At 42.1% G+C, this 27,079-nt stretch overlaps 1 protein-coding gene across 3 annotated transcripts in view; it reads left to right on the forward strand.

Moving 5' to 3' along the window:
- pkn1a (protein kinase N1a) overlaps positions 1-27,079 on the forward strand; it is a 48,964-nt gene that overhangs the window by 6,171 nt on the left and 15,714 nt on the right. The window contains exons 1-5 of one of the 3 annotated variants that reach the window (XM_054603927.1): positions 23,610-23,678; positions 24,419-24,613; positions 25,789-25,894; positions 26,119-26,267; positions 26,699-26,819. In XM_054603927.1, the coding sequence (XP_054459902.1) occupies positions 23,637-23,678; positions 24,419-24,613; positions 25,789-25,894; positions 26,119-26,267; positions 26,699-26,819 (613 nt within the window). In that variant the 5' untranslated portion in view covers positions 23,610-23,636. Of the gene's footprint in view, positions 1-23,609; positions 23,679-24,418; positions 24,614-25,788; positions 25,895-26,118; positions 26,268-26,698; positions 26,820-27,079 lie in introns of those variants that run through there. The other 2 variants (XM_054603929.1, XM_054603928.1) reach the window with 2 other exon arrangements.

The raw sequence follows: 27,079 nt of genomic DNA on the forward strand, positions 1-27,079 counted from the left end.
GGTTCATTTTCCTCATGGTGGCTGGAGCATGTGGGTGACCACACCCTCACCAACCAACAAATCCACCCACCCAGCTGGCTACCCTCAGGATGGGTACTAACCCCCCCCAAGTGTGGTTGTTTCTGTCGGTGGAGGACTGAGGGTGTTTGCGTTTACATGACCTGCACACAAATACTGAAATCCCCTCGTGTACTTAAAGCGTGTTTGTTCTTCATAGTCGGCCTCAGCTGCTGCTCTGAGCTGATGTTTCTCTTCACGGGGTTCTGCACATTTTTTTTTTCTTTCTTTTCTTCTTCATCTCTCACCAACATCTAGCCTTCCCTCTGTGCAAACATCCCATAATTCTCATGACCTCATAGCAATGTACCCCTGCATTCCTGCCTCAGATGGACCCCGCCTTCTCCCTAGACACACACACACACACACACACACACACACACACACACACACACACACACACACACACACACACGCACACATGCTCACAGGCCGGCAACACTGATCTGCCATGACATCACCGATCACTCCTGGCCAGTGAACCCCACCAGCTTTCTGGGAGAGCACTGGGCAGTGGTCAGGAGGATGTTCAGGAGCAAGTAGGTCAGGGTGGGTCACTCAGCAGAAACATAAATGTACCAGACGTTCCCCTGCTCTGTTCTTCTGCATGTCTTCATGTTTGCATCAGTATAACTTTGGCATCCCTAATTTTTTGTTTTATTTTGAAGTTTAGTTTTATAACCGCAGTTATTTCTCACTTTCCCTCTCACATGGCTCGTCAACACCAGCAGCCTTGCACTCCGACATACCTCTACCCTTGACCCCCCCCCCCCCCCCCGGGCCACATGCATCGCTCTCAGCCCCAATCGCTCAGTGCTGTCGTGCTGTTTAAACACTCACTCAGCTAGGTTAACTAGCGCTTAGAGCTGCTGGAAGACTTTTTGCATAAACTGACAGCTTGAAATGCATGTTGAGCAATGTGGAAACGGCAATTTCTAAAAGCGCAGTTCCTTTTATCTCACTAGAAAATAAGACCAACAGGATGAAGGATTTATGAAGTGGATAGTTGTTCTTGTGAACCTCCTCGCAAATAAACAAAGTCTGCCTAGAAATGCTGTGCATGTAGAACCCAACATTGAGCTGTCACATGCTCTCAGTTGTTGCATTAAAAGGGCAAAGCTTTTTTTAAGTAGAAAGAAAGCATTATGTTGTAATCTCAGGGAGGTTTTTTTTTTTTTTTTTTTTTTACTGTGGGGAAATGCACTCTTCCCCTAATAGGACAAGATATTTGTGGACATAAAAACTGATGCAATATTAAAGCTACAGTGAGATGTTCACTGGATAAATAATCACGAAGCTGCATGTTTTGATAGGACTTGGCAAAGTACAACCCCCCCCCCCCCCATTTCTTAAATGTAGTTTATAATTTCCGTCCAGCTCCCGCCACTCCGCAAGTGTGCAATGTTCTCATCCTTCTGCACACATAATGGCGGTTCACGCATGGTGATTTCCCCCACAGCAGGGGGCCGGCTGGTAAACAGTTCACGAACAAAGCAATATTGGCCAACGTAATGGGATAGACTAGGCACGGTTCCCTCCAGCTCACACTGCAGCCAGCAAGCCCATCAGTTGGGGGGGATCGCTCCACATTAAACATAAAGATAGCTCATCAAAATGATTTTTATCTGACCATGTTTAGGATGCTTTTTCTGCAAAAAATTTGGTTCTAGTAAACTGCTGGATTATGGTGCATGCGGTTGTTACGCCTTATTACTTTGCCATCCAATTCAACCGTGAGCCTAAGAAATAAAGCATTTAACGGCTTTAAAGCATTTAAACCTTTTCAGTTAGTGTGGCCACCAGGGAATAAACGATTCCCTGCTTGCCATGGATTCAGAAGGAATTTGAATATAGTTTTTTCCTCTTGCAGTGTAAAAGACTGGTTGGCAAGAGTAGTCCTACTAAGCATGATTTGACATAAACATGTGGTCTAAAACCAAACAAACATTCAGCTTCCGCTCTACAGTGACTCCATTTAAAAAGACAGACTGGTGGTGGAGGTTTCCTTGTGCCATATTGTGGGCTCCAAAGAATTTACTGACAAATTTAGAACCTCTGCAGTGTGGCAGGATGTGGTGACCAATTAAAAGGACAAAAACGAAATTGGTGCCTTTTTTTTTTTTAATGTAATTTAAATGGTGGAAATAAGCAATAATGTATGTCAAACAGAAGGCTGCTGTGTGATCTGCCTCTGTGACCACAGAACAGACTGAAACCTATGTGACGGGTAACGGGATTAATATACTGCATGTGTCAGCGTAAAGCTGCACCACACATAATCTGGTAATGAAGTAAATGCATCAGATAATCAAAGTCACATAATCTGCAGCGTGCTTCAGTCAGGCCTGTTAAGCCAGGAAGTATAGCGCTGGTCACCAGGCTGACAGCTGCCTTTCAGCTTTAGTTGGCAATATGGTTGCTAGTTCTTTTTTTTTTTTTTTTTTTTTTTTTTTTTTTTTTTTTTTTTCATTGTCTAGGATTAAATTAATAATGGTCCTTTGCAATTATAACCCGGTTTTTAATGGCGGCAATAGTCCGTTGAGAGGGAGAAATAGACCATAATTTGAAATGGATGTGCACAGGTGTTCGAGTTACTTTACCCGCTGCATACAGACCTTTTTACAGACATTAAACGGTGCGTGTCGCTCACATGTTCAGTCTGCTTGGCCCTTTTGTTTTTGGCTTCAATGCAGACTCTGGGAGGCATGGGTGAGTGACAGATCTTGCGTCACACTGACCTCTGACCTTCGCAGTTTGTGAATGTGAAAAGTATAGACATACATTTCAGAAGTAGCTAGTTATAGCTCTAGATGATTTAACTTTTCTTTTTGGACACATAGTTGATTTGTAATACCAGTGTTAACATACTGAATTGATTTAAAGTAATGTTTCGTACTAAGGATATGTCAATGACATACATTTCAGAAGTAGCTAGTTATAGCTCTAGATGATTTAACTTTTCTTTTTGGACACATCGTGTTAACATACTGAATTGATTTAAAGTAATGTTTCGTACTAAGGATATGTCAATGTCGTCAGATTGAAGCTGGTTTTAGTCGGTGCTGCGATAGATTAAACATAGACCACGGTTCCTTTATTTTTGGAATATTATGCTAAGTTTGTAAATGTTCTCCCTGGAAAGCTATATTTGCTGTGTTCATTTTCAGCGCTAAGTTTTTTTTTTTTTTTTTTTTTTTTTTTTTAAAAGGCCGATATACCAATACTGATATTTGCTAATACTATATCCAGATTCCTTAGATTTGATTCATACAATTAAACATTAAAACCTCTTTGGTGGCCAGGCTGTAGTGGTGACCTCAAACCTAGTGTGGAATTCTCTGCTGCCATTTCTTGTTACTTATTGATCGACATCCACCGATACGATACATCGACGATGAGTTAATAATGCTGTCTCCAGTCCACCTGCTTATCTGCTTTGTCACATTTTTCAGTTCATGATGAAGCCCTGCATCATCTCTGAAGAGTCTGTGAAGTTTTTACTTCTGTTTCAGTCAGTTTTGACCCTCACTGTATGAGCTCTGCTATCTTGCGGTTTATATTATGTGATACTGCTGAAGCTTCCTGGAGACGCCAGTTCTCTCACTCAAGCGGAAGAATTGACACCGAGGAAGATGCAGAGAAGGTCTCTAACATGACAGAAAGAATGCCAGCAGGGCTAACCACCGAGGGGAAGTGGTTACAATGGTCTAGTTACCAGGGGCGACAGGGCAGCTTCTCCCGCCAAGCCCTGAGGTAATAAAACCCGCTATAACTCAGGAGTTGCTCAGCAGTCCTCACACATGGCCGTCCACTGAATGATTGGCAGGTCTTTGCTGCCTGATCTTTACGGTACCGGAGACCTCACACTCTCCAGACCTTGGAGCACTGAGGGACATCCGTGCAGAAGATCCCGCCGTTCATTTGTCATATTTCAGTGCAGCGCCATCGCTTTTTCTGGCTTCCGTGGTGCAGCCTGACCAAACTCCCTCTAATGAACGCTTCTTGACCGGCCCGGAGTGTAAAGCGATCTACCATGTTGCCCTTCTGTTATCTTACTCCCCTCTCTCTCCTCCCCTCTCCTGCAATCTCTCCCTCCCTCCCTCCCTCCCTCCTGTCCAGGCTACGCACCAGCTGCTCTCCCTCCTCCTCCTCTACTGCCCCCCCATCTTGTTTTCCCGTTTGGGTATGGTCGGACCTCAGGAGGCATCCTCCACCGGGGATAATTAGAAGGAAAAGACTTTTGCTTTTAAGTGATGTTGTTGCTGTGAACCAGCCTGCAGCCAAACAAACTACACCCTTGCAGGTTCAACATGGTTTCTTATTTCGAATACTTGTTTGTTTTTTCTACTATGTACCTTGTTTGCACTGTATCTATGCTGCTGTAATCCTGTAAATGTCGGCGCTGCGGGACTAATAAAGGATTATTTTATCTTATTTTATGGTTACCTTACTGAATAAGTTAATACATGTCTGCATGATGCCAGCAGTGTCCTGCACAAACCTAGTCTGTGAATATATATATATATATATATATATATATATATATATATATAATATATATATATATGAAGACTGTTTGGTTTGGCATCGTCCCAAAGGCAGAAAACATTTTATACATGTTGCAGAATAGAGATCAGCATCTAGAAATAATAAATGCAGTAGATTACTGTATGATTGCTTATGAGTTACATTTTTAATGCTAATAATTAGTTTTGGCTCCGTAAAATAGGCAAATATTTGCCAGCATGATTTTGATAAGACCTTCCATTGTAGTACAGATGGTCTTTTTTCAAAGTTGGTTTATGTGTGTGGTTTTATGTGTGCGTCATAGACAGAGGGTGTGACCTATGCGATTAAAAATAGGCTCTGGGAGTTATTAAAGTCTCCCCACAAACAATCCCTCTCATTACAATGAGTAGGAGATGGAGTTACACTGATAACATTTGGCCCGCTGGGAGGCTCAGCGGCTCGGGCCTGGATGCATGGTCGGGTGGCAGGGTGGAGCTGCAGTCAAATCACTTTGAGTTAAATCAGATCAACGTGTTAAGAAAAAACGTCTCTTATTTTTCAGCCAGTGTCATTCGAAGCTAAAGAATTCCGGAGGTGGAGTTGCAAAGAATTGATCCTAACAGACCTCTGTAGCTGCTCCTCATCTCTGATCGAGACAATCGGCCTGAGGCTACATTAGCCGCTACTAGCATAGCGCAGTGGTGGAGTTGCATCGCGGGTAATGCATGTGCTACGTATTGACGAGCAAAAGTGTTCACGCCCCTGGCATTTTCTTTTCTATTTTGTTGCATGAAAACCTTTTTATTTGACTTTTATTTTTATTTGGATTTTATGAAATGGACCTTCACAAAATAGTCAAAAAAACAGAGATTATAGCATCTGTCCATAGGACCCCTTTAAGCCTCACACTCTTTAGAGCTGGGCCAGAAAAAAAGACATTGCTTAAAGAAAAAAACAAACATTTGGGAGACGCTTTTGACTATTTTGTGTAGGTCCAGTGCATAAAATCCCCCAAAAATCTATTTAAATTCCAGATGGCAATGCAGCAAAATAGGAAACATTAAAAAAAAACTTTTGAAAGGCACTGTACAGGCTTTATATAACTTTTTTTTTTTTTTTCTCGTACATGTGCAGTACTGCTACTCAAGACCCGTGATCAGGCTTGAATGTGGTAAATTGGTCGCGCTCCCCCTTAAACTGATCATAAAAATCCTCGATAGTTGCTGTCCTTTCCTGTTTTTGAAATGTCTTGTGAAACTCAACAGTAGTTGTTTGCAGATGCAACAAAGAGCAGCGTTACGGTTTCCTCGTGTGCACTCCCACCAGCTTTACAATGTAAATAGATTCCACAGCAAAAACCAAAAACTGTTTGTCTGGAGTGTACCTCCACCTTAAGTATCTACCACGCCTGGACTTTGAGTTGCAGCCGAAGCTCCCTCAGCACGGTTCACTTGAGTTATTTAGCGCTCAGTCAGTATGACATCCGGCTCTCCCTTCACTCAGCTGCTGCTCGCTCCAACGTCGGCAAGCCCGAACGAAGAGAAGACAGGTGTTTCCTGGTGAGTTACCTGGAGGCTGCGCTGTCATAGAAACAGCTGGCAACAGGATGAGGTCATAGTTTTTCTAACTAATGATATAGACCACACACACACACACACACACACACACACACACACACACACACACACACACACACACACACACACACACACACACACACACACACACACACACCTGGTTATCTCCAGCCAGATGGTTGTCTTCGTTAGGAAGTCCTCCCTGTTTAGAGTCTATGGGGCGTTGAGTATTCATGTACAACATGTTGATGAGACGCAGCGTTCTCCTCCCAGCCCCCATTAACACATCACCACTCTGTTTTTGGAAGCTTTAATTAGAGTGGACTGTCTCTGAGGACAATTAACTAAGCGTAGGCTCTAAAAATTGTATTTGTCTATGTAATTAGAGATTGGATTGAAATGCTTTTTTCTCTTCCCACTTGATTAAACTGTTGCTTACGTTAAGCTGTGGTTACTCAATCAGGTCCATTATCACTAAATACTTTACATAACCTGATTCAAACGCAGCCAAACCTCCTCTTCTTTCAGTTCAGTTGGATGGCGTCTACTTAAACTTATCAGCTACCACACCCGTTGTATCTACTGTACGTGTGTTGCTCCCCCTTCACATGTTTTGTTGCCCCACACGTGCCTCCTAAAAATATGCCTTTTAGTTATTGTTTAAATCTCTGCAAAGCTGAGTGCTTTCAACAATATTAAACATGGAAATGTGGGCAGACTTAACAGATTAAACTAAAATGATGTAACAGGTAAACCTTAACATTAAAACAGCTGATTGTTTATTGTACTGCTCTGGAAAGTGCTCTTGCGCAACCGAGATGAGAGATTCGGATTTAAGTTAACCGGGTAAATTTCACTTATACTGTATTTCTTTGAGGAGCTTTACACGCCAGTTCAGTTAGAAGCTAGTGTCTATATGCAACCTAACGGAGATTTAAAACGGTATTATTATTTATGCTACTTTTTTTATTTATCTATAGACAGAAAATTATAAAAAATTCTCGGGGCGATCAATAGCTCACCCTGTAGAGCGTGCGCCCCGTGTAGGCCAATTCAGTTCAATCCCAACCTGCGGCCCCTGCTGCGTCTCATCCCTTTTTTTTTCTTTTTTTTTTATATCTCAAACTATCTAAATAAGAATTGTAATTTAAAGTCTGTTTTGCATTAATGGCTGGAGCGCACTGACTACCAGGGCACCGTTTCATGGATTCTCTACCATTTGTGTAGATTATTGTGTTATTCGCATGCACACAGATATTTCAAGCAGAAAGTGGACCCCATGCTGTGTATAGAGCCTCTATTTAGGGCCTACATCCAGGCGCCCTGTATTCAAGCTCGCTTCCACCGATAATGATAGTTTGTTAAACATCCTATTAGTGCTGATTAAAAACAGACGTTCTAACAATAAAAACCTTAATTTCCCTTTTGATTCATGTCTCAATGCTGTTCAGCGTGTACTGTAAGTATTAAACCAAAGATCACTAACTTGTAATACCGAGTCATTAATGTCACTACACCTGGGGCCACATGATCGCTGTGGGTGAGCTCAACGTGTTACTGCAGGTCCTGTACACATGCGACACACACACACACACACACACACACACACACACACACACACACACACAATGCAGACCTGCTGCGCTGGTCTCTGCTGCTACCACACCTGAACCAACTGTCATAACCGCTAATGCTATGACACACACACACACTAAAGGCAGTGAGACCCCAGGGTGCTCTGGAGGCACATGGATGTGCATTTCCACGTTTCCATCTCTATCTGTTGGATTCAACGTGTACAGCCACGCGGTCTCCCATGGGTGCTCCCCAAACACATAATGACATGAAGCCAGTTTCTGTCTCTGTACCCGCACGCACACACACTTGATTATACACAGTTTTCCAAACACACACACACATACTGTGGCAAACACACACTTTGTTACTTGCAGGCGTGACCTGCTGGCAGTCAGCTGTTAGTCATGGATCAGCTGAAGCGACCAGCTTTTTGAAGATAAATAGATCTTCCTCACATCTGAAGAATCTGAGCTTTTCTACTAAGGGAAAAACTGTAGACTTTTTTTTGTATTAGAGGGTTAATCTTGATTGATCTTGACCCAGTTTATGGTGGTCTAGAGGTAGAAGACGCTGAACATGTCATTGTCACGTCATGCGGTTAAAGTCCAACAGGTGGTGGTCTGATGTTTGAAAGAAAAAAAACGCCCCCGCTCAAAATATTTTTTAATATATATAGTGCATATTCATGTTCCCCTGAGGATCACATGATTTACACTCGTGTTTGACAGGAAGTGGTTAGGTCCTGTGTGGCCATCAGACAGAGCAGAGTGTTAATCTTTTTTCAGTGAAACCCACCGCCGGCACACAAATACAACTTCTTCCCCACACACGGGCATCTCTGTCACCATGGCATTAAATCATGTTTGGTCCATTTGAACTGCTTCATTTGAGAAAGGCAAAAATCCAGCCAAATTATTATTTCTTTTTTCCAAATTTCCATTTTTATTATGACTTAAACATGTATGTAAACTGTGCTAAGACAACGCTGATGTAAAGCTAAATGTCCAACAGATATGCCTCTTGCGTACTGCTGTGATCCCAATGGCCTCCTTCTTTTCATCCTCCTTCCTCCTCTACAGGCTTCCTCCCTTCCTCCCTCTCTCGCTCCCTCCCTGGCTATCACACTCGCCCCTACTTTCCTGCTTTTGCCCTAGAAGTGCAGAATGTCTTGAAGCACAACTTATAAATGTGCTTTTAAAAGAGACATAGTTCCAAGTCCTCAAAACTGGTCAAAACATATTTGGGGGGCTTTTAAAAACTACAGACTTTTGGAATTATACATTTTAGATTTAGATTTAATATGCAGCCCTTTTGTTTGACTAGATTAAAGCAATAGCACTCTGCCAAATGTGCTCTCACTGAACTCTTCTCCACCCATGAACACAACTCCCTCTCTCCTCCCTCTCCTCCCCCTCCGTCCCTCCATGTGTCTGATGTCTGTGTGTTTGGCAGCGAGTCTGGCTCCCAGCATGCTCTTTTATCCATCAGCCGCCTCTGACACCGTGTGCCGAACACCCTCCTTTCTCCTCCACCTGCCTCTCTATCACTTACTGGCTGGCCATCTCTATGTCACCCCTCTCTCTCTCTTTATCCCTCTCTCTCTCTCTCTCTCTCTCTCTCTGCCCGTCGTCTCCTCCCTCCTGTCTCTCTTATTCTGTCAGTCTTGGCCTTTGTCTGTCTCGTGGGGAAGGGTGGTGTCTGTCTCTCTTCTCCTCCTCCCTGCGGACTCATCCCTCCCTCTGTTTAGAAGAGAAAGAGATAAAAAGGAGTGTCGGCGAGGGAACTGATGTGCCGTTAAAAACTTGACGGCAAATTGTCCCTCCCCGAAGGCGATTTTAGTTTTATCAGTGGGAGGAGCAAAGAGAGTGCAGCATAAAGGAAACAAGTTCTGTATTTAGCCGTGTTCTTATGTGATCATTTTGTATCAAAGTCGTTTAACTAAAATATCACAAAATGCAATATTATCTTGATAATTATTCAATGCTAAAATGTAGTTAAAATGGTAGAATTAATAGAATAATTCAGTGGCTTGAGAATTTAAGTTGTACATATTCGTAAAAGTTGTGTATATTTTTGTAGTTTGTATTCAAGCATGTTCGAATGGTTTTAATAAGTGCTAAAACACAAAATAAGCTAAAATGTAATTATTATATGAAACTTGTATAGAAGTTGATTAATAAATTAGTCCATAGAAGAAAAACATGCATTTTAATAAGCAGTTTTTTGTATGATTAATATTTCATGCAAATATACCATTGTCTAATTCAAAGCTTTTCAAATGTGAAGCTGCATTTCTCTCATACATCCTAGTAAATGTTGTTGGGACAAAACTAACAACCTTAAGATGTCACATTAGGGTTATTTAACAAGTTACATTATTCACTATTTTCTAACGTTTCGCAGACAAAACAACTTGTTATAATCAAGAAAATAATCACCTGAACAATTTTTAATGAAAAATAATCGTTATTTGCAGCTCAACAGTGAATTTTCTTTGCTGGCTGGCTACATTGTTTCCAGGCCAACAGCGTGAGGTGAACTGATGTCGCCAGTGAATAAGAAATGTAAACACTTTATTGTTACCAGACAACCCATGCAAGTAGGTCATAAACACAGACATTTTTTAAACTACTGACTTTCCCATCAGCCTCAGCTGTACTTTGTGTTGGCATGCTAACGAGCTAAACTTAGACGTCGAACATTGTAAACAGAGGACCTGCTAAACATCAACCTGCATCACTGATAGCATAAAATAAGATAAGATAATCCTTTATTGGTCCCGCAGCGGGGAAATTTGCAGGATTACAGCAGCATAGGGCAAAGTGCACACAAGATACATAGTAAAAGAAAAACAAGATAAAATTAAAATTAAATAAAAAAAAAAAAAGTATTATAAATAAGCAATAAAAAACGGTAGAAATCAACAATAACTGAAATATTATATTTACAGACAGAAAAAAAACTATTATAACTATAATTGCACAGTGTATTTGTATTGCACAGGTTTTTAGTGTCTTGTGTCATGTGGTCTGCTGGGAGCAGAGCTGGTTGTGCAGTCTGACAGCAGCAGGAAGGAAGGACCTGCGGTACCTCTCCTTCACACACCGGGGGTGAAGCAGCCGGTGGTGAAGGAGCTGCACAGAGCTGCCAGGGTGTCCTGCATGGGGTGAGAGGTGTTGTTCATCAGGGATGACAGCTTGGCCATCATCCTCCTGTCTCCCACCACCTCCACCGTATCCAGTGGACACCCCAGCACACTGCTGGCTTTCCTGACAAGTTTATTTAGTCTCTTCTTGTCGGCTGCTGAGATGCTGCTGCTCCAGCAGACCACTGCATAAAAGATGGCTGATGCCACCACAGAGTCAAAAAAGGTCTTCAGGAGTGCTTGTTAGCATGCTTGTGTTAGTATTTTGCCCAAAGCATTGTTTCTCACAGAGCCACAAAAAACATGTCTCCGTTACTAAAACACACACGTCTCCTAAAGATACGAGGTTTCCACCTGACAACACCTCTGTTTTAAATCGCTTCAGTGTCATCCGTGTGGAATTTAACATAAAACAAACAGTGGAGACGGATTAGGTGGAGACATGCTGTAGGGAGTCGTAGCTCACTGGCTCTCCACGTCTCTCCCTGCTCTTCGTTTACCTTTCCCTCCCTCCCTCCCTCTCTTCTCCCCCCGTCTCTCCTGCCAGGTCGGCTGTTGTCAGCGCTCAGGCGTCTCAGGAATGCCTCCAGATGTTTTCTTTATATGACTCAACCACACATGCGCAAACGGACACGTTTCCTCTCTCGTGCACGTAAAACGGCGAGAAGCGGACATCGTTTCTGACTCCAGGTGGAAGTCTGCGTGCGACCTTGAACTCGGATCCCCACGCAGCACACGGCTCTTTCCATTTTCAATGCCTTTCTCGACTAGCCACAAGCCCCAACTGATGGCAGATCAGTGCTTCACCGCGACTCTACCGCTCAGACCCATTTCTATCTCTTTACTTTAGCGTTAACACACGCAGAGCAGTAAAACACAGAGATATCAAGTGCTGTACGTGCAGCTCTGCAGGGCTGCCTTTCCATGAAGTTCATCTAGGCATATACCCCAGACCTGTCAGAGCAATTACACAGACATCCATGCAGGCTAATAACACACACGCGTACACACAAAGTTCATTCAGCCTCTCTCACTGAAACACGAACAGCACCAAAGAGCTCGATCGTCCCGTGCTGCTTTATTTACCTCTATATCGTGATGTAGCTTTTTCGTGCTAACGCTTATCGCTTTAATTTTGTCCTCAAACTAACTTCTGTTATTCAACCACTTAACCCATAAACTCTGCAAGACTTCGGTTGCACAGGCCAGCAGCATGCAGATGTAGAGTGAGATAATCAGCAAAGTACAGAGGCTGACGTGCTGCTGGAAAGACTTGGTAGTTTCGCTTCCGGGGTTTAGAGATATTAATACACTTCTGGTTTTACATTTTTTAAAAGGGACTTTGTAGGCCAGCATACTGTTTTTCTTCCTGTCCCACAATCAGAAGCATTACTTAACATTTTGCATGATTTAATTATCACAAATATTACAGACTCGGACATAACAAAGAATAAACCTTAAAACCTAAGTGAGGTGATGTCCTCCTCGCTGCTTCGTTGTGTTTATCTGTAAGTGAACAACTCTGTGTGAAAGCTTGTGTTATTACTATATCTAATTTGCTTGGTTAACACATACAAACACCAAGCTACATAAAGGGATTGTCACAGCTAGCTAACAGCTAGCCTGAAGCTAGGCTGTGATGGGACGCTGTAATTGAAGTATTGTTGAGACATAATCCTGAACTTTGTACGATGTTTTTTTTTTTTTCCTACGATCTGACTAGAACTACAAGTATTCTCAGTTCACCAATATAATTTACCAGATGATGGCTTGTTTTGTCCAACCAACAGTCCAAAATGTATCCGCATGACCGTACTTCTCACTTGATTTATTCCCTCAGTAACATTGTAAATATGAGTTTATGGAGGTTTTCTCAAAGTCAAGGAAACCTGCTTGGTAGGAAAGTTATTTCTAAGTCAGGTCTCTTTTAACTTTATTTGTAATAATTAAGTACATTACAATTTGTGGTATGAATATTGTATTTGCGTTCCTTAAATCAATATACAGAGATTCAAAACATGTAGGCCTCTTGGAAAATAATGAAACCAATAGGGATTGATATATAAATCATAAATATACAACACATACATTTAAAATATGTTGTCCTTTAAAAAAACACAGGAATTAAATTCAAACTCAACAAAATATAACTCAGAGCAAACATTTAAATTGGGCCTTGTAGACCTAGTATTAGTGAAGATTCAACATCTGGATGGGCAAATTCTCACCTCTAATATGGACTGCTCAGGGGAAACAACTGAAAGATTACACACACATGCATCCTTGATTTCAACATTATGAACTCCAGTATTTTGTCAATATAAGAATTAGAATAATAGACGTATCAGATAATTGGTATTGTGTAAAACTCAACAGATGTGTTTGTATTCAGCCTTTCTTCGTGCTCCTCTCCCTCCCTGTTCAAACAACATACAGGAGGTACTAGTTGCCTGCTTCATTTTTCAAAACGACATTGTCATCGGCTCCCAGAGGTGCATGTTAAGAACCAGCTCACTTTCTCTTCCTTTAAAAATGGATCTTCAGAAATGTAGCCCTGCCCTAAAGCCAAATATTCCACTTGAGGCCGGTGTGTGTTTACATTCCCTCCTGGATTCATTTCAATGAATCTATTACTGGAAAGGTTCCATCCGTGTTCTCTCTACTCCCTCCTCCTGCAGCTTGTTGTGTGTACTAGTCGGAGGATGACTGACAGCTGTCAGGGCTTCCTCACTGACTCGGCAGGGCCGGGATAGGACAGGGTTCATGGTGATTGACAGGCGGCCTGCAGAGCTGAGGGTCCTCCCCCCTGCTGATGAGGAAGATGAATGCCTCTGTGTGTTTGTTCTCTGGAGAATAGAGCAGCAGTGTAGCTCTTTTGTTCCAGTCCTTTGCCTCCTTTTCTCACTCTCTCTTCCAGGAAAAGGTCCAGTGGTTATGGATATGGAGCCACTTCAACCTGTAGAAACCTGTTTACATTCCCACATGAGGTAGATGTTTGTCATCTAAACATCTACCTCTGTCCACTGAGCTCTCTTGATGATCAATTCCACCTTTGCTCTTCCTCTCTGAACAGTTTCAGGCTCCCTGGGTTTGACAGTGTTCCAGAGCTAATGGTGATCAAAGATATTCACTTCTATCCATCATATACGTCAAGGAAAGGAAGCAAAGGTTTAGGTTAATTATATCTGCAGATATGCACAAAACAATTGCCAAACAGAAATGCCAAATATTTGTTTTCACGCCTTGGCCTTGGAAACAAAAATGAAACATTTAATTATGAATTTTACAGGATCCTTATAAAAACTGGGTTATGTTTTGTTTTGTTCATGTTCAATATTTAATATTGTGTAGTAGAGGCCGAGTGAGAAGGTGTTTCAGTTTGCATTGGTTCTGTATGGTCAGATTTAAAGTCTCAGTGAAATGAAAAGCACATTCCCCCAGTTTTAATAAAGTGTCCCTGTGTTAATTGTTTATTTATCAGTTGTTTAAAAAAGATGAGTCGCCTTGCGCTCAGGGGTGTTTTCAAAAAAAATCATCCAATCAAATAAGAATTTTGGTGACTCACTGCAAATGGGGCAGCTCATGCAGATGAATATCCGAGTTTAGCAGAGCAGAGTTTAGCCAGCGGTTGAGTGAGTGTGGAGCTCGGGCGCTGGAGGCATGGAGAAAGGCCGGGCGCCTGCATGTTTTACCGGAGGGACTTTAGTGAGGAAATGGCAACTCTGAGTAGCACATTTGGTCTCTGTCAATGAAAATATCATCATAGTTTGGTGATGATTGGTCCCAGATGAGGGTCACAATCATGGGACAGCAGATGGACACATGCTAAAAATGTTTCTGGGGTTTCTCTGAGACTTTGTTAAACCAGTCTTGTCTTTTAGTGTGTACCTGGCCTCAGAAAGTGAAAATAAGCCCCGATGGTGACTTAGTGCTAATATAAAGCCATTTATTTGCTTTAAAACTTTTGCTGGATTGATTGTAGATTTTTATAAATCTGACAAATACAGGCAGCAGAACTTTTTACTGAATCATTAATACTGACGCTGCACACTCAATGTGATGAATTTCTGTGGTGGCTTTGTTTGTGTGTGGTGCAGCTTGTGAGCAATAATCCAGGTGAGCTTTAAGCACCAACCTCTTAAGGTCTGCATAACAAAACGGCAGCTTCCTGACGTGTGGTTCAACAAGCGTCAGGAGATTTTGAGAGAACGCCATTTTCTCCCCTTTAGTAAAGCCAGTGGGATTGATGCACATGAACACAGCATCGTATTGTGCCTTTTTATAGGGGGTCTACGCCCTTGTCCTACTTCCTAGCTTCAACATGAGTCAAATGAAATGACATGAGTGGACACGGCCGGTTTATGTGGCACTTCAGCCCTTAATAAATAACTTTCAATCATGTTTGCCTGACACTAAAGCGTTGGATGCAGCTCAAAGAATAGGGGTTTCCTCCGCACGTGCCAAGCTGTCAGGCTCATACGGACCTGAATCAGAGAAGTGAAGTGGCCGATAGCAGGTGAAAACAATGGCTGACGGCTTGAGCCAAGTTTGTGAATAACTATGCTATTAACGATGACAGATCCAGCTACCGTCATGGAGGCGAGGGTCATTCTTGGATTCAGTGTTTTCTGCCAAAGGAGGACAATTGTTCTGCATCTATATAGTTCATAGTCGGTGCTTATTGTGGTAGGGAGTAGACAGGAGGGAGTCGAGGAGGCAGGGAGGCCGATGCAGGGAAGACTTGGTGGTTATAATGGCCTAAGGGGTTAAAGGTCAAACGCTGACTGTTGCTGCCCTCATTCTCACCAGTGTGTTTGTGGATGTGGGTGTAGGTGTGGTTGTTGAGGATCAGGTGACCTTGTCCCAGTCTTAAAGCTATCGCAGCCTTGTCTTTCTCCAATTACCTTCTTGTTTATTTCTGCCGCCTCTGGAAATGAATGTTGTGTAGAGCTGAAACAATTAAGACAGTTAAAGGAGCCACCGTTTACCTCCATGTTTGCTCGCTACCGGTGTTCTTCTTCCCAGCCTCCTTTGGGGCATTGCTTTGTGTCTTGGCGCGTTAATGCCACCGACCGTCAATCATCAAAATAGACTCTTTTTAAAGCCGTCGTCATGTTTATGTCACACTGATAGCTTGGGGGTAAAACAAATGAAAGACACGAGGCAAGCACAAATCACTTCAGAGTACTGGGCTAAAGTTACACATCCAAAATGTCATCTTGCTGTTTTGATATTGCATATTTCGGCAATGTTTTTCAGAGAATTAGACATTTATAAAGAGTATTTTTTGTGGAAACAAAGCAGCCCTAAAATACACTATTGGCTCTTTTTTTTATATTTTAGAAAACTACATTCCTATGAGTATCGAATAAGCCTCTTTTTTCTGTTGCTTATGTGTAAAGTAAAATATTTTACATTTAGTGCACCTGAAGAGAGACTGCAGGCTGTTTTTATTCTTATAAATGTATAAAGGATTCAGTAAGTAGCCACTTTTCTCTCCTTCATGAGCTATTTTGATGAACACTTGACTGGCACTGTTGTTGCACAGTGTAGTCTCAGCGCTGCTGCTGTTCTTTGCCCCATTTTCTGTCTCCCTTTCTTTCTCTCTCTGCTTATTTGTCTGCTCCAACCCTGTGAACCCTCTCAGCTGTGTCTCGTCCGTCTCTCTCTCCTCCCTCTCTTCCTGTCCACACGCTGTTTTCTCTTTGCTTGCCTCGTCTGTCTCTCTCTCTCTCTCTCTCTCTCTCTTTCAGCCCCTCTCTGACTAACCACTTCTCCCTCCTTTTTCATGAGCGTGACCGGGCAAATGTGTATTTCCTACAGTCTCCGTCGCACATGGTCCAGTTGCTGAGTATTGAGTATTGCTGGGTGTATCAACCGACATAACTGTACCATTGCAAAATAATGTGTTCTTGATTTTAACAGTGATTGTTTTTGAAAATGCACACATTACGGCCCATGTTAAACCAACCTTTCATTTTGAAGCAAATAGTAAAATGTTTGGTTTAATGTTTTTTTATGTCCCTCTTCCTCCTGGTCCACTTGGTTCCTATCTGATTGCTCCCTCTCCCCTCCTCTCTGCCATGCTGTCAGTCAGTTTGACAAGTAAAGGAAATGGTCTTTCTCTCCGGCAGAAGTGGCCCATGTGGCAGTGGAAGACATGGACAGGACGTGATGTGCAAGTTTCTCTAAATCTACTGCGTGTGTGTGTGTGTGTTGTGAGAGAAACCTAATAGCTTCAGCTTTCTTAACTGCAGTACATAAGTTAACATGACAAAGGTACGCACATTTGTTTTCCTAAGCACCAAATGACCATTGTTGCAACAGTCTGTTCAGCGAGGCAGGAAGAATGCCGTGTGTTTAGTCAGCCAGCCAATCCTAGGATGTCTGTTTCTGACCTGCATGTCTTAATGATAGGTTGAAGTTAAAGGGGAACTCCACCAATTTTACACATCACATTCTGTATGCACGTCATGGGTAGTGCTCATGCTTACGTGGAAAATAAGTTCTATAAGGCCTTTGTGTAAAGTCTCATAATTCGCCTCAAGTTATGTCACTTGAGTCAGCATCGGTTGGGGCTGAACGTTATAAAAGTGCAATGCTATATCTATTTAAATTGAAGTTTTGTTATTTCAATAGAATATATATTTATTTGTTCTAGCTTTGGTTTGACCAAAAATAAGGTGATTTACGTGCTGGCTGGGAATCAATGTGTAGGAAGATTATGTAGAAACTAGATTTTAAAATACATAAATAAATATCTGAAGTTGTTTTTGTAAGAACATTTTTATTTCCTTATAAACAAAGAGTAATGGACGAACTTGACATAACAGGAGGGAGACCGGCCAAGTTTAACAATAAATAATATGCATCACGCATCACAAGTTTTGACGCAGGAGAAGTTAAAACATGTTTGCATGTGCAAACTTCTTTTGTAGAGATTTAAGAAATGCAGAAAAAATATAAAATGTTCCTCTATAAACATCATCAGAAAGCTCCTGATCACTGATCAATACCTCTCCTTGGTGCCCTTCAGGAAGCCTAGATGACGGGACGATCACCCTACAGGCCAATTTAAGTAGGTTCAACATGTACAGAAAACTGCGATCATAATATATTTGGGTCTGAAACAGGGCCCACATATAAAATACCAAAATATAACATTTATTCATTTCTCAGGCAACCAAATATGAATGAGAGTGTGAACATGATGATGGGAAAGTTTTTGGAAGATCATCTTAACAACAGGGACTCACTTGCCCCTCATCAATACTTCTCATTGGTTGCTGTAAAAGAGTCCTTTGTCCATGCTGTCTACTTGTAGAGTAAAGAGAGGACATCACCAATCGTCTCATTTTCATGGTTCGTTGCGGTCAAAAGGCATTTTACTTTCCTCTTCCTCTTCTATTGTGGTCTTCGACTTTCAGCACAGCCAGAGTCCGCCTGTCCTTCCTTCTCTCGTGGTGTAAGAAGCGTCCAGTCACAGTTACAAAGGCATTTTCACCTAGTGCCGTATTCAACGGCCCACATTAAGGTGATATTTCGGCGTGAGCGTACTGGAGCTGTGAGAGTACACAGATCACACCCTCTATAACAACACAGGCTTCGGTCAGAAATGGGCTGAGCTGTGTGGCCTCACTCCCCAAGAGACACGTCCTCATGTTTTACTGGAAAGTGAGGGGTGTGCGTGCGTGGGTGTGCGTGCGTGCGTGCGTGCGTGCGAGAGATATTGTATCAGTGTGTGCATTCATTTATGTGAATATCAGTCATCCTATTTTTGTCCATGTCATGCACGCTTGCACGACAAAGCCTCTTCGTGACCTCTGTGCAAACACTATCTCTGTACTGAGTGGTCATTATCACGCAATTGGGAAAACTCCAGGCCTTGTCCTCACAGTGGAGGACATGCTCAGACACACACACACACACAGACACACACAGACACACACACACAATTGCCCTTTACCCATGCTCTGTCCTGTCCCTCTCCGTCCAGCCCAAGGCTCTCCTACGCTGCTCACACAGTCTGATTGAATTAGCCTCGCGTGGCGACGTTATCTACTGAAGTAGCCGATCGTGAGCCTCGGATGAGTCATCATGCCCGTTAGCTGTCCGTCGGCGTCTTAAAAGAGTTACACACTAGATCAACAACTGATAGATGAAGTTGATGGTTATTGTATCAGCTTTCCTCTCTTTAGTTGCTGAGCTCAGTTCATTGAAATGGCGTCGGTCTAACAGACGTGCGTCTTTGTGTATGTAATTGCTACGTTGCATACATAAGTGTGTCAGAACACCTCTCGTCTTCATCTGCTGCTGTTACAACCTCTTTAACACATGTTGTGTCGGAAGTGACAGGAGACAAGCTCCCACCATCTGAACACATGACACATCCTGAAGGGCGAGTGTGACTGGATAATCAGCTGCTTTGTTTGGACCAGATATTCTTCTTTCTCTCTGGTGTAATGGCTGTACAGCAGTTGATGCTGAGGACCTGTAAATATGTCCATGCAATCTGTCTATGCATCTATAAATTGATAGACTAAACCCACGCTGCAACCATATCATAAAGTCAGAGTCCTGTCGATCGTTGCTACTGATAGATTTCTCTGTAAAAGTACAATTTATCTTGAAATTGAGGGTAAGTAATTTTTTTTTATACATATGTGATAAGAGTGCATTCAAGTTCCCTGTTTTGCCATAAGAACACCAGCACTGTTGCCAAATAGCCCAATCAGAGCCTCAAACCTGTCCACAAATTATAAAAGTTATCCAAAATTAAGTAAAAAGTATTTGAGTGTGTTTTTCTGTTAGTCCAACATATTTCTTTATGAAATAATGTATTTGTTGTAAGTATTTCCAAAGTTTTTAAAACAGGATTTTTTTGGCTTAGAAACTTGATCTAATTAAAATCCTTATTGTAGTTAAATTAAAGGAGCGGAAGGCCCAATTCATATAAATGTGGCACAATGCTTTTCATCCTGGAAACTGCCTTAAAATCACAAGACTAAGAGTCTACAGCCATGTTTGCATATAGCTCATAGCGCCACTGTTCCCTCGTACGGCTAAATCCTAATGTCACCATGCTGACATGCCCACAAGGACAATGCTAACATGCTATTGCTAAGCAGTTTTTTTAGTTTACCATGTTCACTATGTTGCTAACATGCAGTTGCTAAGAAGGTCTTTAGTTTACCATGTTTGTCATGTTGCTAACATGATGTTGCTAAGCAGGTCTCTAGTTTACCATGTTAGGGTAGCGTGTTAGCATGCTAAAATTAGCACTAAACAAATAAACACTAACCAAAGTACAGCTGAGGCTGTAAGTGATCATTTATGCAATAAATTGTCATAAATCCAAAGTAGTGGACCTATTTAAATTGTTACATTTTCACATGGATTAAAAAAAAGGCCAAACTGTCCAACCACCCAAAATATGTTTTATCCGCCATACTTGACTGAATTCTTACTCTGTGAGGAGTTACTTTGCATCTGTGCTTAAAGTCATACTAATAATGTGGATGAGAGGTCAGGAGGGGAGCAGAAGAACTCCAACAACATCTCTCCAGTTCAGTTACACAATCAGTTCACCATCTGACACACAATCAATTGGCAGTGATGCTGTAGCTCACTAGATGAACACAACAATCCATAGTCACACCGAAACACCCCGAGCTCTTTTAAACAGCAGCAGTTAATCCCAATGTGAACGATGCTGTAAGTGTAAGCAAACATTTCATCAGTGTTTCTCAAAGTGAGGATCGCATGTACTAATGCTTGACATATGGAGGTGCAGAAGAGGATTTCCTGTGTCATGTCAAAATGATTCATTCATTTAGCAAAATTGTATGGCCTCCTTACAGTATGCCAACATTTTTAATATTTTCATTCAGCGGGAGATCAATGATGATCAATCTTTACGGAAAGTTTTTGAGGCAATAAGTTATTATTTAAATTGTATTAATTGGTATATGTTTTGGTTTACAGAGATCCTATATCAAAAAAAGCCGTCTGGTTGAGTATTAAATACCTGATTTTAGTAATGAAATAGATAAGGCATATGGGGACACATAATATTGACAGCCCATAAATAAGAAGGGGTTATAAGTCATTATTGTAGTTTTCAGAACAGTTGGTAAACAATCCATAATTAGTTGTGAAGCTGTAATGTAGGGTGACGTCTGCTTTGGAGTTACAGTATTGGTTTCTGCCTGAATATAGTCGGTAAACTATGTGAGGCTGCTCACTCTGGTTGACTCAGTCGATCTTTTCAGATTACAGGAAGTAAAACTCCTGTGTCTTCAGTTGGTGTCACCTTTCTTTTCTTATCTGAGCTCACACGGATCTCCTGAGGAGTCGAGAGGCATTAGTCAGTTTTATGTGGAAAGACAGACAAACAACATAATGGGCTCAAAATTACAGACCTAATTGGTCCACTCTTTGTACACTCAAATTCCTCTCCTGTGACAAGAAAACACAATAATCATTTCCACTAAACTGGACTATTTTCTCAAAGCTCAGAAGTTGTCAGTGGTCAAATTATATAGGCAAGATTACATTTTTTTTTTTTAAATAATAATAAAAACCCCTAATGAAGATGTATATAAATGTATTATAGTCTGTCATGAAAGGTCTGTCATTGATGGCCTCCTGTCTTTGGTTAACTCTGGCAATGTCAATGACCACTCCTTCATCTTCTTCCCCTGTTGGATGTATAAAGGAATATAATGTATTAAGAGAGCTGGACACGACGCCAGTGGCCACTCGCCATACTGTTACCCAAAATGCATTTTCCCCATAAAGGTCCCCATTGACGGGACACGTCCAACTGAAAACAAGGTCAATTATTAGTCTTAATATTAGGAATTTCCAATTCAGGTTTAATATTTTACTATTTTTATGTGCATGATGTCATCTTTCGGTATGCACAATGTGGAGGCAAACAAGGAAGTGAACAAAAAACAAATATGCTTAAGTGCTGGGAGAGCAATTTTCATTGAAATGAATGGCCACCATTTTTCGGAGCCTGTTATCCACTTCTTATAATACATCCATGTTTGGGCAGCCATCAGGCAAGCTGCCATATACTGTACCTGCTATTGTTTTTTCCTCCTGAAATCTCATCAACTGTCTGTATTCATTTGTAGCTGTAGCACAGTGCTAACTGCTCGCTGTTAACCTCTTCCTGCCTGCAATTTCCTCTCTCTTTCTCTTTATCTCTCTCTCTCTATTGTGTGACACCTGTGAATGAATAAATATACTGTACGGAGAACATGTCTAATTTTTGGTAAGATGGACATAGTAAAGACCCTTCACATTGTGCAATTTTGTTCTGTCAGAGATAACAGTTGACAGTCGTGAGAAGAAAGGTTGTGAAATCTTTAGTCCTCAATCTGTGTTTAATCGCACTGCGCTATGTCCTCTGGATGCCAAAAGATTACGTGTGTGGCTGGTTGGTTTGTAGATTTGAGACGAGACAATAATACCACATAAAATGGGGCATTATACACAGGTTGTGGCCAGTGCAAAATTCTAAGCACCATTTTAATATTCGTTTTTATTCTAAGCTCTTAAGCTTAAATACCCTGGGAAGACAAATCTGTGATTGGCTCTTAATTATGTAGCTTGTGATCTAATTTGCATATAGGGGAACAAAGCCTTTGACATGCAACCCTTAATAAGTCTCTCTCCCTTCCCCGTTAATAGGTTGCAGTTAGATGTAGCTAAGCAGGGAAATGAATTGGGCAATAAATGTCCGTCCGAAGATGATTGATGCGTCTGTCTCTCCAAGCTGACTTAACAACATTTCCAATCATCTCCTCCAGAGGAATAACAGTGCACTAGAGTTATCTTTGCTTTTAGTTAGATTTGTATAACAGGACAGGTTTATGATCAGAACTGATTGTTGTTGTGTCTCTGGTTGCGTATTTAGTTTTCCATTTCCATCATGTTGTTACAAATCACCATGCGTTCATTCCATGCTCCGACATGCCTCCAAACCCAGATTGCAACGGTATTTGATTGCACCCATCTGGCACAGCGTGACATACAATTCACCTGAAACATCACTGCTATTGTGCCCCAGTGCAGGGGCCTTAAAACGAATGATCATTTTCCACTTTGGAGGATGATGTTATAGGCTAGCTTTAGGGCAGTAACTCCACCCACCACTGTTAAGGGAAGTGGAATCACCACTGTGGTTTGGAGATGTGGAGCCCAAAGGAAACAAGAGGTCAAGCGGGCAGCAGAAAATGCATCTCAGGCTTAATCTCTGGCTCTGATCCAATTCTTAGAAAACGCATCCTTCCCTTGTTTCCGCTCTTTAGATCATATCGTTTAACAAAGTGAGAACAAAATAAAAAGCTGTCACAAAGTCACTTCAAGCCAGATTTGATTAATCGGTGTGCAAAGACATGACATGGTAGAAGCTTGCTGCCGCAGATCCAGGAACGGTTCAGAATGTGTCCTTGATGTTTGGAGTTTCTGTCCCCCTTCTCTCTGCGTCTCGCTCTCCACTGACAGCAACAGAATCGCAGAGGAAACAGGAAAGGCCTGAGCAGCTTGGTGTTGGGACGGATATCCTCTTTCGGAGGCGTTCCCCCTCCTCCCTCACTTAACTCTCCCTCTCTTTATCTCTTTTTATCGTTTTTCTCCCCCCTCAAACCCATTTCGCTCTCGGTGTGGCATTAGCCGTTTGTCCGAGCTCAGGAGTGTACCCAAGGTTTCTGTTCCCTCGTAGCGTTTTTTTTGGGGTCGTCATATCTGGGTGAACTATGTGTTGGCATGGCGACGAGGAGGATGAGGACAGCTCGGAGGTAAAGTGCTGTTGGCTTGTTTGTTTGATTTGTGTGTTCCTGTAATAGTGGGCTGTGATTTGTGGTGATTGACGCCGTCTCTGCTGCCGTGTTCCTAATCGTGTGTCTGGCTTGTTGAGAAGTGATTTTGGAAAGACACAGGAAGTGAGTAGAAACTTGTGGAGCCCAGTTATTTACCCTTACCATGGTGTTTCTCACCTAGTAGAGAAGGAGCGGATCATGAGAAAAGACTGAAGGAGGACAATGGACACCGCATGTCATGGGACAGATTAGTAACGCACTTTGATGTTTGTGTAAAGTCCCGAGTTTTCGCCCATTTCTCAGGCAGACTATATTAAAAATGACATTTCTAATAATATTCCTGACCATAAAAGCTCGTCTTTTAAGCAGTTTGGACATTGGAGGTTTTGTTTTGAAATATTATAAACACTGGCTGAACAAGATTTTTGTCATTCCTATCTGCTCCTCCTGCTTCCTTTTCTAGCATTTTCATTTCTTCCCAGCTTTGCCCTTTTCCATTCCCACCCCCCCATCACTATCCTCTCTCCCTCTCTTATCCCTTTCCTCCCATTACTGCCTTATCCTGCTCACCCTCTCTTCCTCGTCTGTCTATATCACTCTCAACACCTCCTCTAACCAGGCTGGCCACGTTGTTAAGTAAGCCTTGTATTGTAAAGATGTTTTCTTTGTTCATAACTACATCGCCTAACTTCTTTATCTTTTTTTCCCTTCCCGTCCAGAGTGACCCAGGTGGGCTGTCGGTTCTGGAGCAGCTCGGCCTGGACCAGAACTCTGATTTCTCCGATTCCAGCGTGCAGCAGCTTCTAGACGAGCATCGCGAAAAGATCCGCAGAGAGATTCGCAGAGAGCTGAAAATAAAGGAGGGAGCTGAGAACCTACGAAGGGCGACGACGGACAAGAGGAACGCACAGCAGGTTAGCCACAGTTCCCCCTCAGATCCTCCCCAAACCTGCGAACTCCAGGACGTGTTGGAGTCCAAAAATCGCCAGTTTTTTTGCCTTTCTTACCAGTAAAATGTTGTGTATTTTTCTGTAAAAGAGCCCAACTGATATTAGATGACACTAAAGAGCAAAGAGAAATTCACGGATTTGGCAAAAGGACACTTCTTAAGGAAACTTAATATGAGAATGCATTTTCCATTCACAAAACACCAATAACAAGGTAGTAATAAAATAGTCACGGAAGCTCTCTGATTTTAAGGTGAAAAGTCTTTGAATGTTACACCAGCGCGACTGCAGGAAACCAGTTTAATGACTGGAAAAGTGGCTGGTGAGTCAGTCACATTCCAGTTCCCTTTACAGCTGCAGACACTCCGCCTGTAGCTAGAAGGGAGCATTAATACCAGAGCAGGTGGAGAGTTAGATGCATTGCACACAAGCAAGGTATGTACAGGTGGAATGATTCTTAAGAGCAAAAAGGTTATATAGTGTGTTCATCCAGCCCCTGTTGGGTCAAAGCTTCCTCCCTTTTTCCATCTCCAGTTAGTTCTCAAATCGTGTAAACTGTTTTTTGTCCACGACATCTGAACTTTTTTAGATCTTATATTAAGAGTGCATAACGCATCATCAGGTGATTTGGTTTGACAGGAACACACTAAGGAATAGACCCAGCCTGTACTATTGCTTTGATTTCTTCTTCTTTTAATATCTGGCAGAGCAGGCACTGGAATTGCGTTGCTGTCTCCCACCGGTTAAAAACTTTGTAAAAATGTAAATGATGTACGTGTCTATTTGCATATAGAGCGAGGAAGTGAGAGACGATCACAAGTGGTCACTGAAGACGCATTTGGAGACATATTCTCATGCCAGGTGTGAAATGATGTACTCAGTGCTGTCCACTTGTGATCAGATCACCCATGATTCATGCTAATACCAGGCATAAACAGGGCCAGATCGTCAACATCAAAAGAGGAAAACAATATTGCAACAGCTTAAATTAAGCACAGTTTTTTTTCATATAAACTACAACATTGAAGGACAAATGTCTTGAAGAACTGGTTCAAAGACAAAAGTCTGCTCTCAAGCTTTTTATGACGTTCTCACGCGAGTTGATCATGTTTATGTTTTACCGTATTTGCTCATGCCTGCAGGTGGAGAGCCAGTTGCGTTCTTCGAACCGCAAGCTGGACGACCTCCATGCTCAGCTGCAAGAACTGGATGCTCACATTGTGGTGAAAGGAGGAGAGGAGAATAAAGGTACGCATGTAAAAAAAAAAAACTGTCACCCCTAACGTCAAATCCACCTTGGTTCCTTTGTCTCTGATATTACCAAGACAGCTTCAGATTAGTGAGCAGCATATTGTTTGACATTTCATGAAATTCCCCAGAGAGTATTTTGGATTCAGAGCGCACCGTGTGAACCCTCATCTTGTTCCTTTTTTTTTTTTTATTATACCGTCTATTCCCTTCCCTCCACACAGATGAGTGTCCTCAGTCTCCCGGGGCGGAGAGTCGTACGTCAGCCCACAAGGACCGCATTGCTGCCCTGGAGAGACAGCTCAACATCGAGCTCAAAGTCAAGCAGGGAGTTGAAAACATGATCCCCATCTACGCTAATGGATCCACCAAGGTACAGGACACTGGCTAAATCCATACACACACATTCACACACCTGAACACAGCTCAGCAGAACAATATATATACTGAAGGTATATAGTACATTAACATAACAAGCTGGCAGATAACTGACTGTGTATGTGATCCACAACCTTTACCAATCTGCTGACTCAGACGATCTCTAAATGCATAGGACCCTGGAATCCCCTCCCCCCTCTTTTATCCAGCATCTGTTTCACCTTGCCATTTGACCTTGCTCTCATACCTCCACTTGCCTTTCTGTGTCACTGCTGTAAAATAGAAATGTAACAGCCACAGCAACCAATCAACAGAAATAGAAAAAAACAATCAGGGATTCCTCTCTGCTCAAAGTTTTCTAGTATTATGATACATTTACTGCCGTCATGTGATTTGCTCCCGGTCTGGACTCTCCTTTTTTATCAGGATAAGAAGATGCTGCAGACGGCCCAGCAGATGCAGCAGGACAGTAAGACCAAGATCGACATCATCCGCATGCAAATCCGCAAAGCTGTGCAGGCCACCGAGCACAATGACGACACACAGGGTGAGTTTGAACAGCTGGCTAAATGAGTGTACAGTGTACACAGGTTGAAATGCAGTAATTCTGGCAGCCTCTCAATTTACAATAAATCACTAATGGTTACTCACCTTGGTAGGAGGTACCTGTTGGAGGTGCCGACATTCAAAATCACTTTACAGTATTTGGTCTATTGTTCAATATTTGTTTGCACTGTGAAAGGTTGCTGCTTTTGGATGTAGGTCTTTAAAAAAGTAGTATCAGCGTGTAGCCGAGGTTAACCGGTC

Source organism: Anoplopoma fimbria, chromosome 9 (assembly GCF_027596085.1).
Source record: "Anoplopoma fimbria isolate UVic2021 breed Golden Eagle Sablefish chromosome 9, Afim_UVic_2022, whole genome shotgun sequence".
Lineage (NCBI taxonomy): Eukaryota > Metazoa > Chordata > Actinopteri > Perciformes > Anoplopomatidae > Anoplopoma > Anoplopoma fimbria.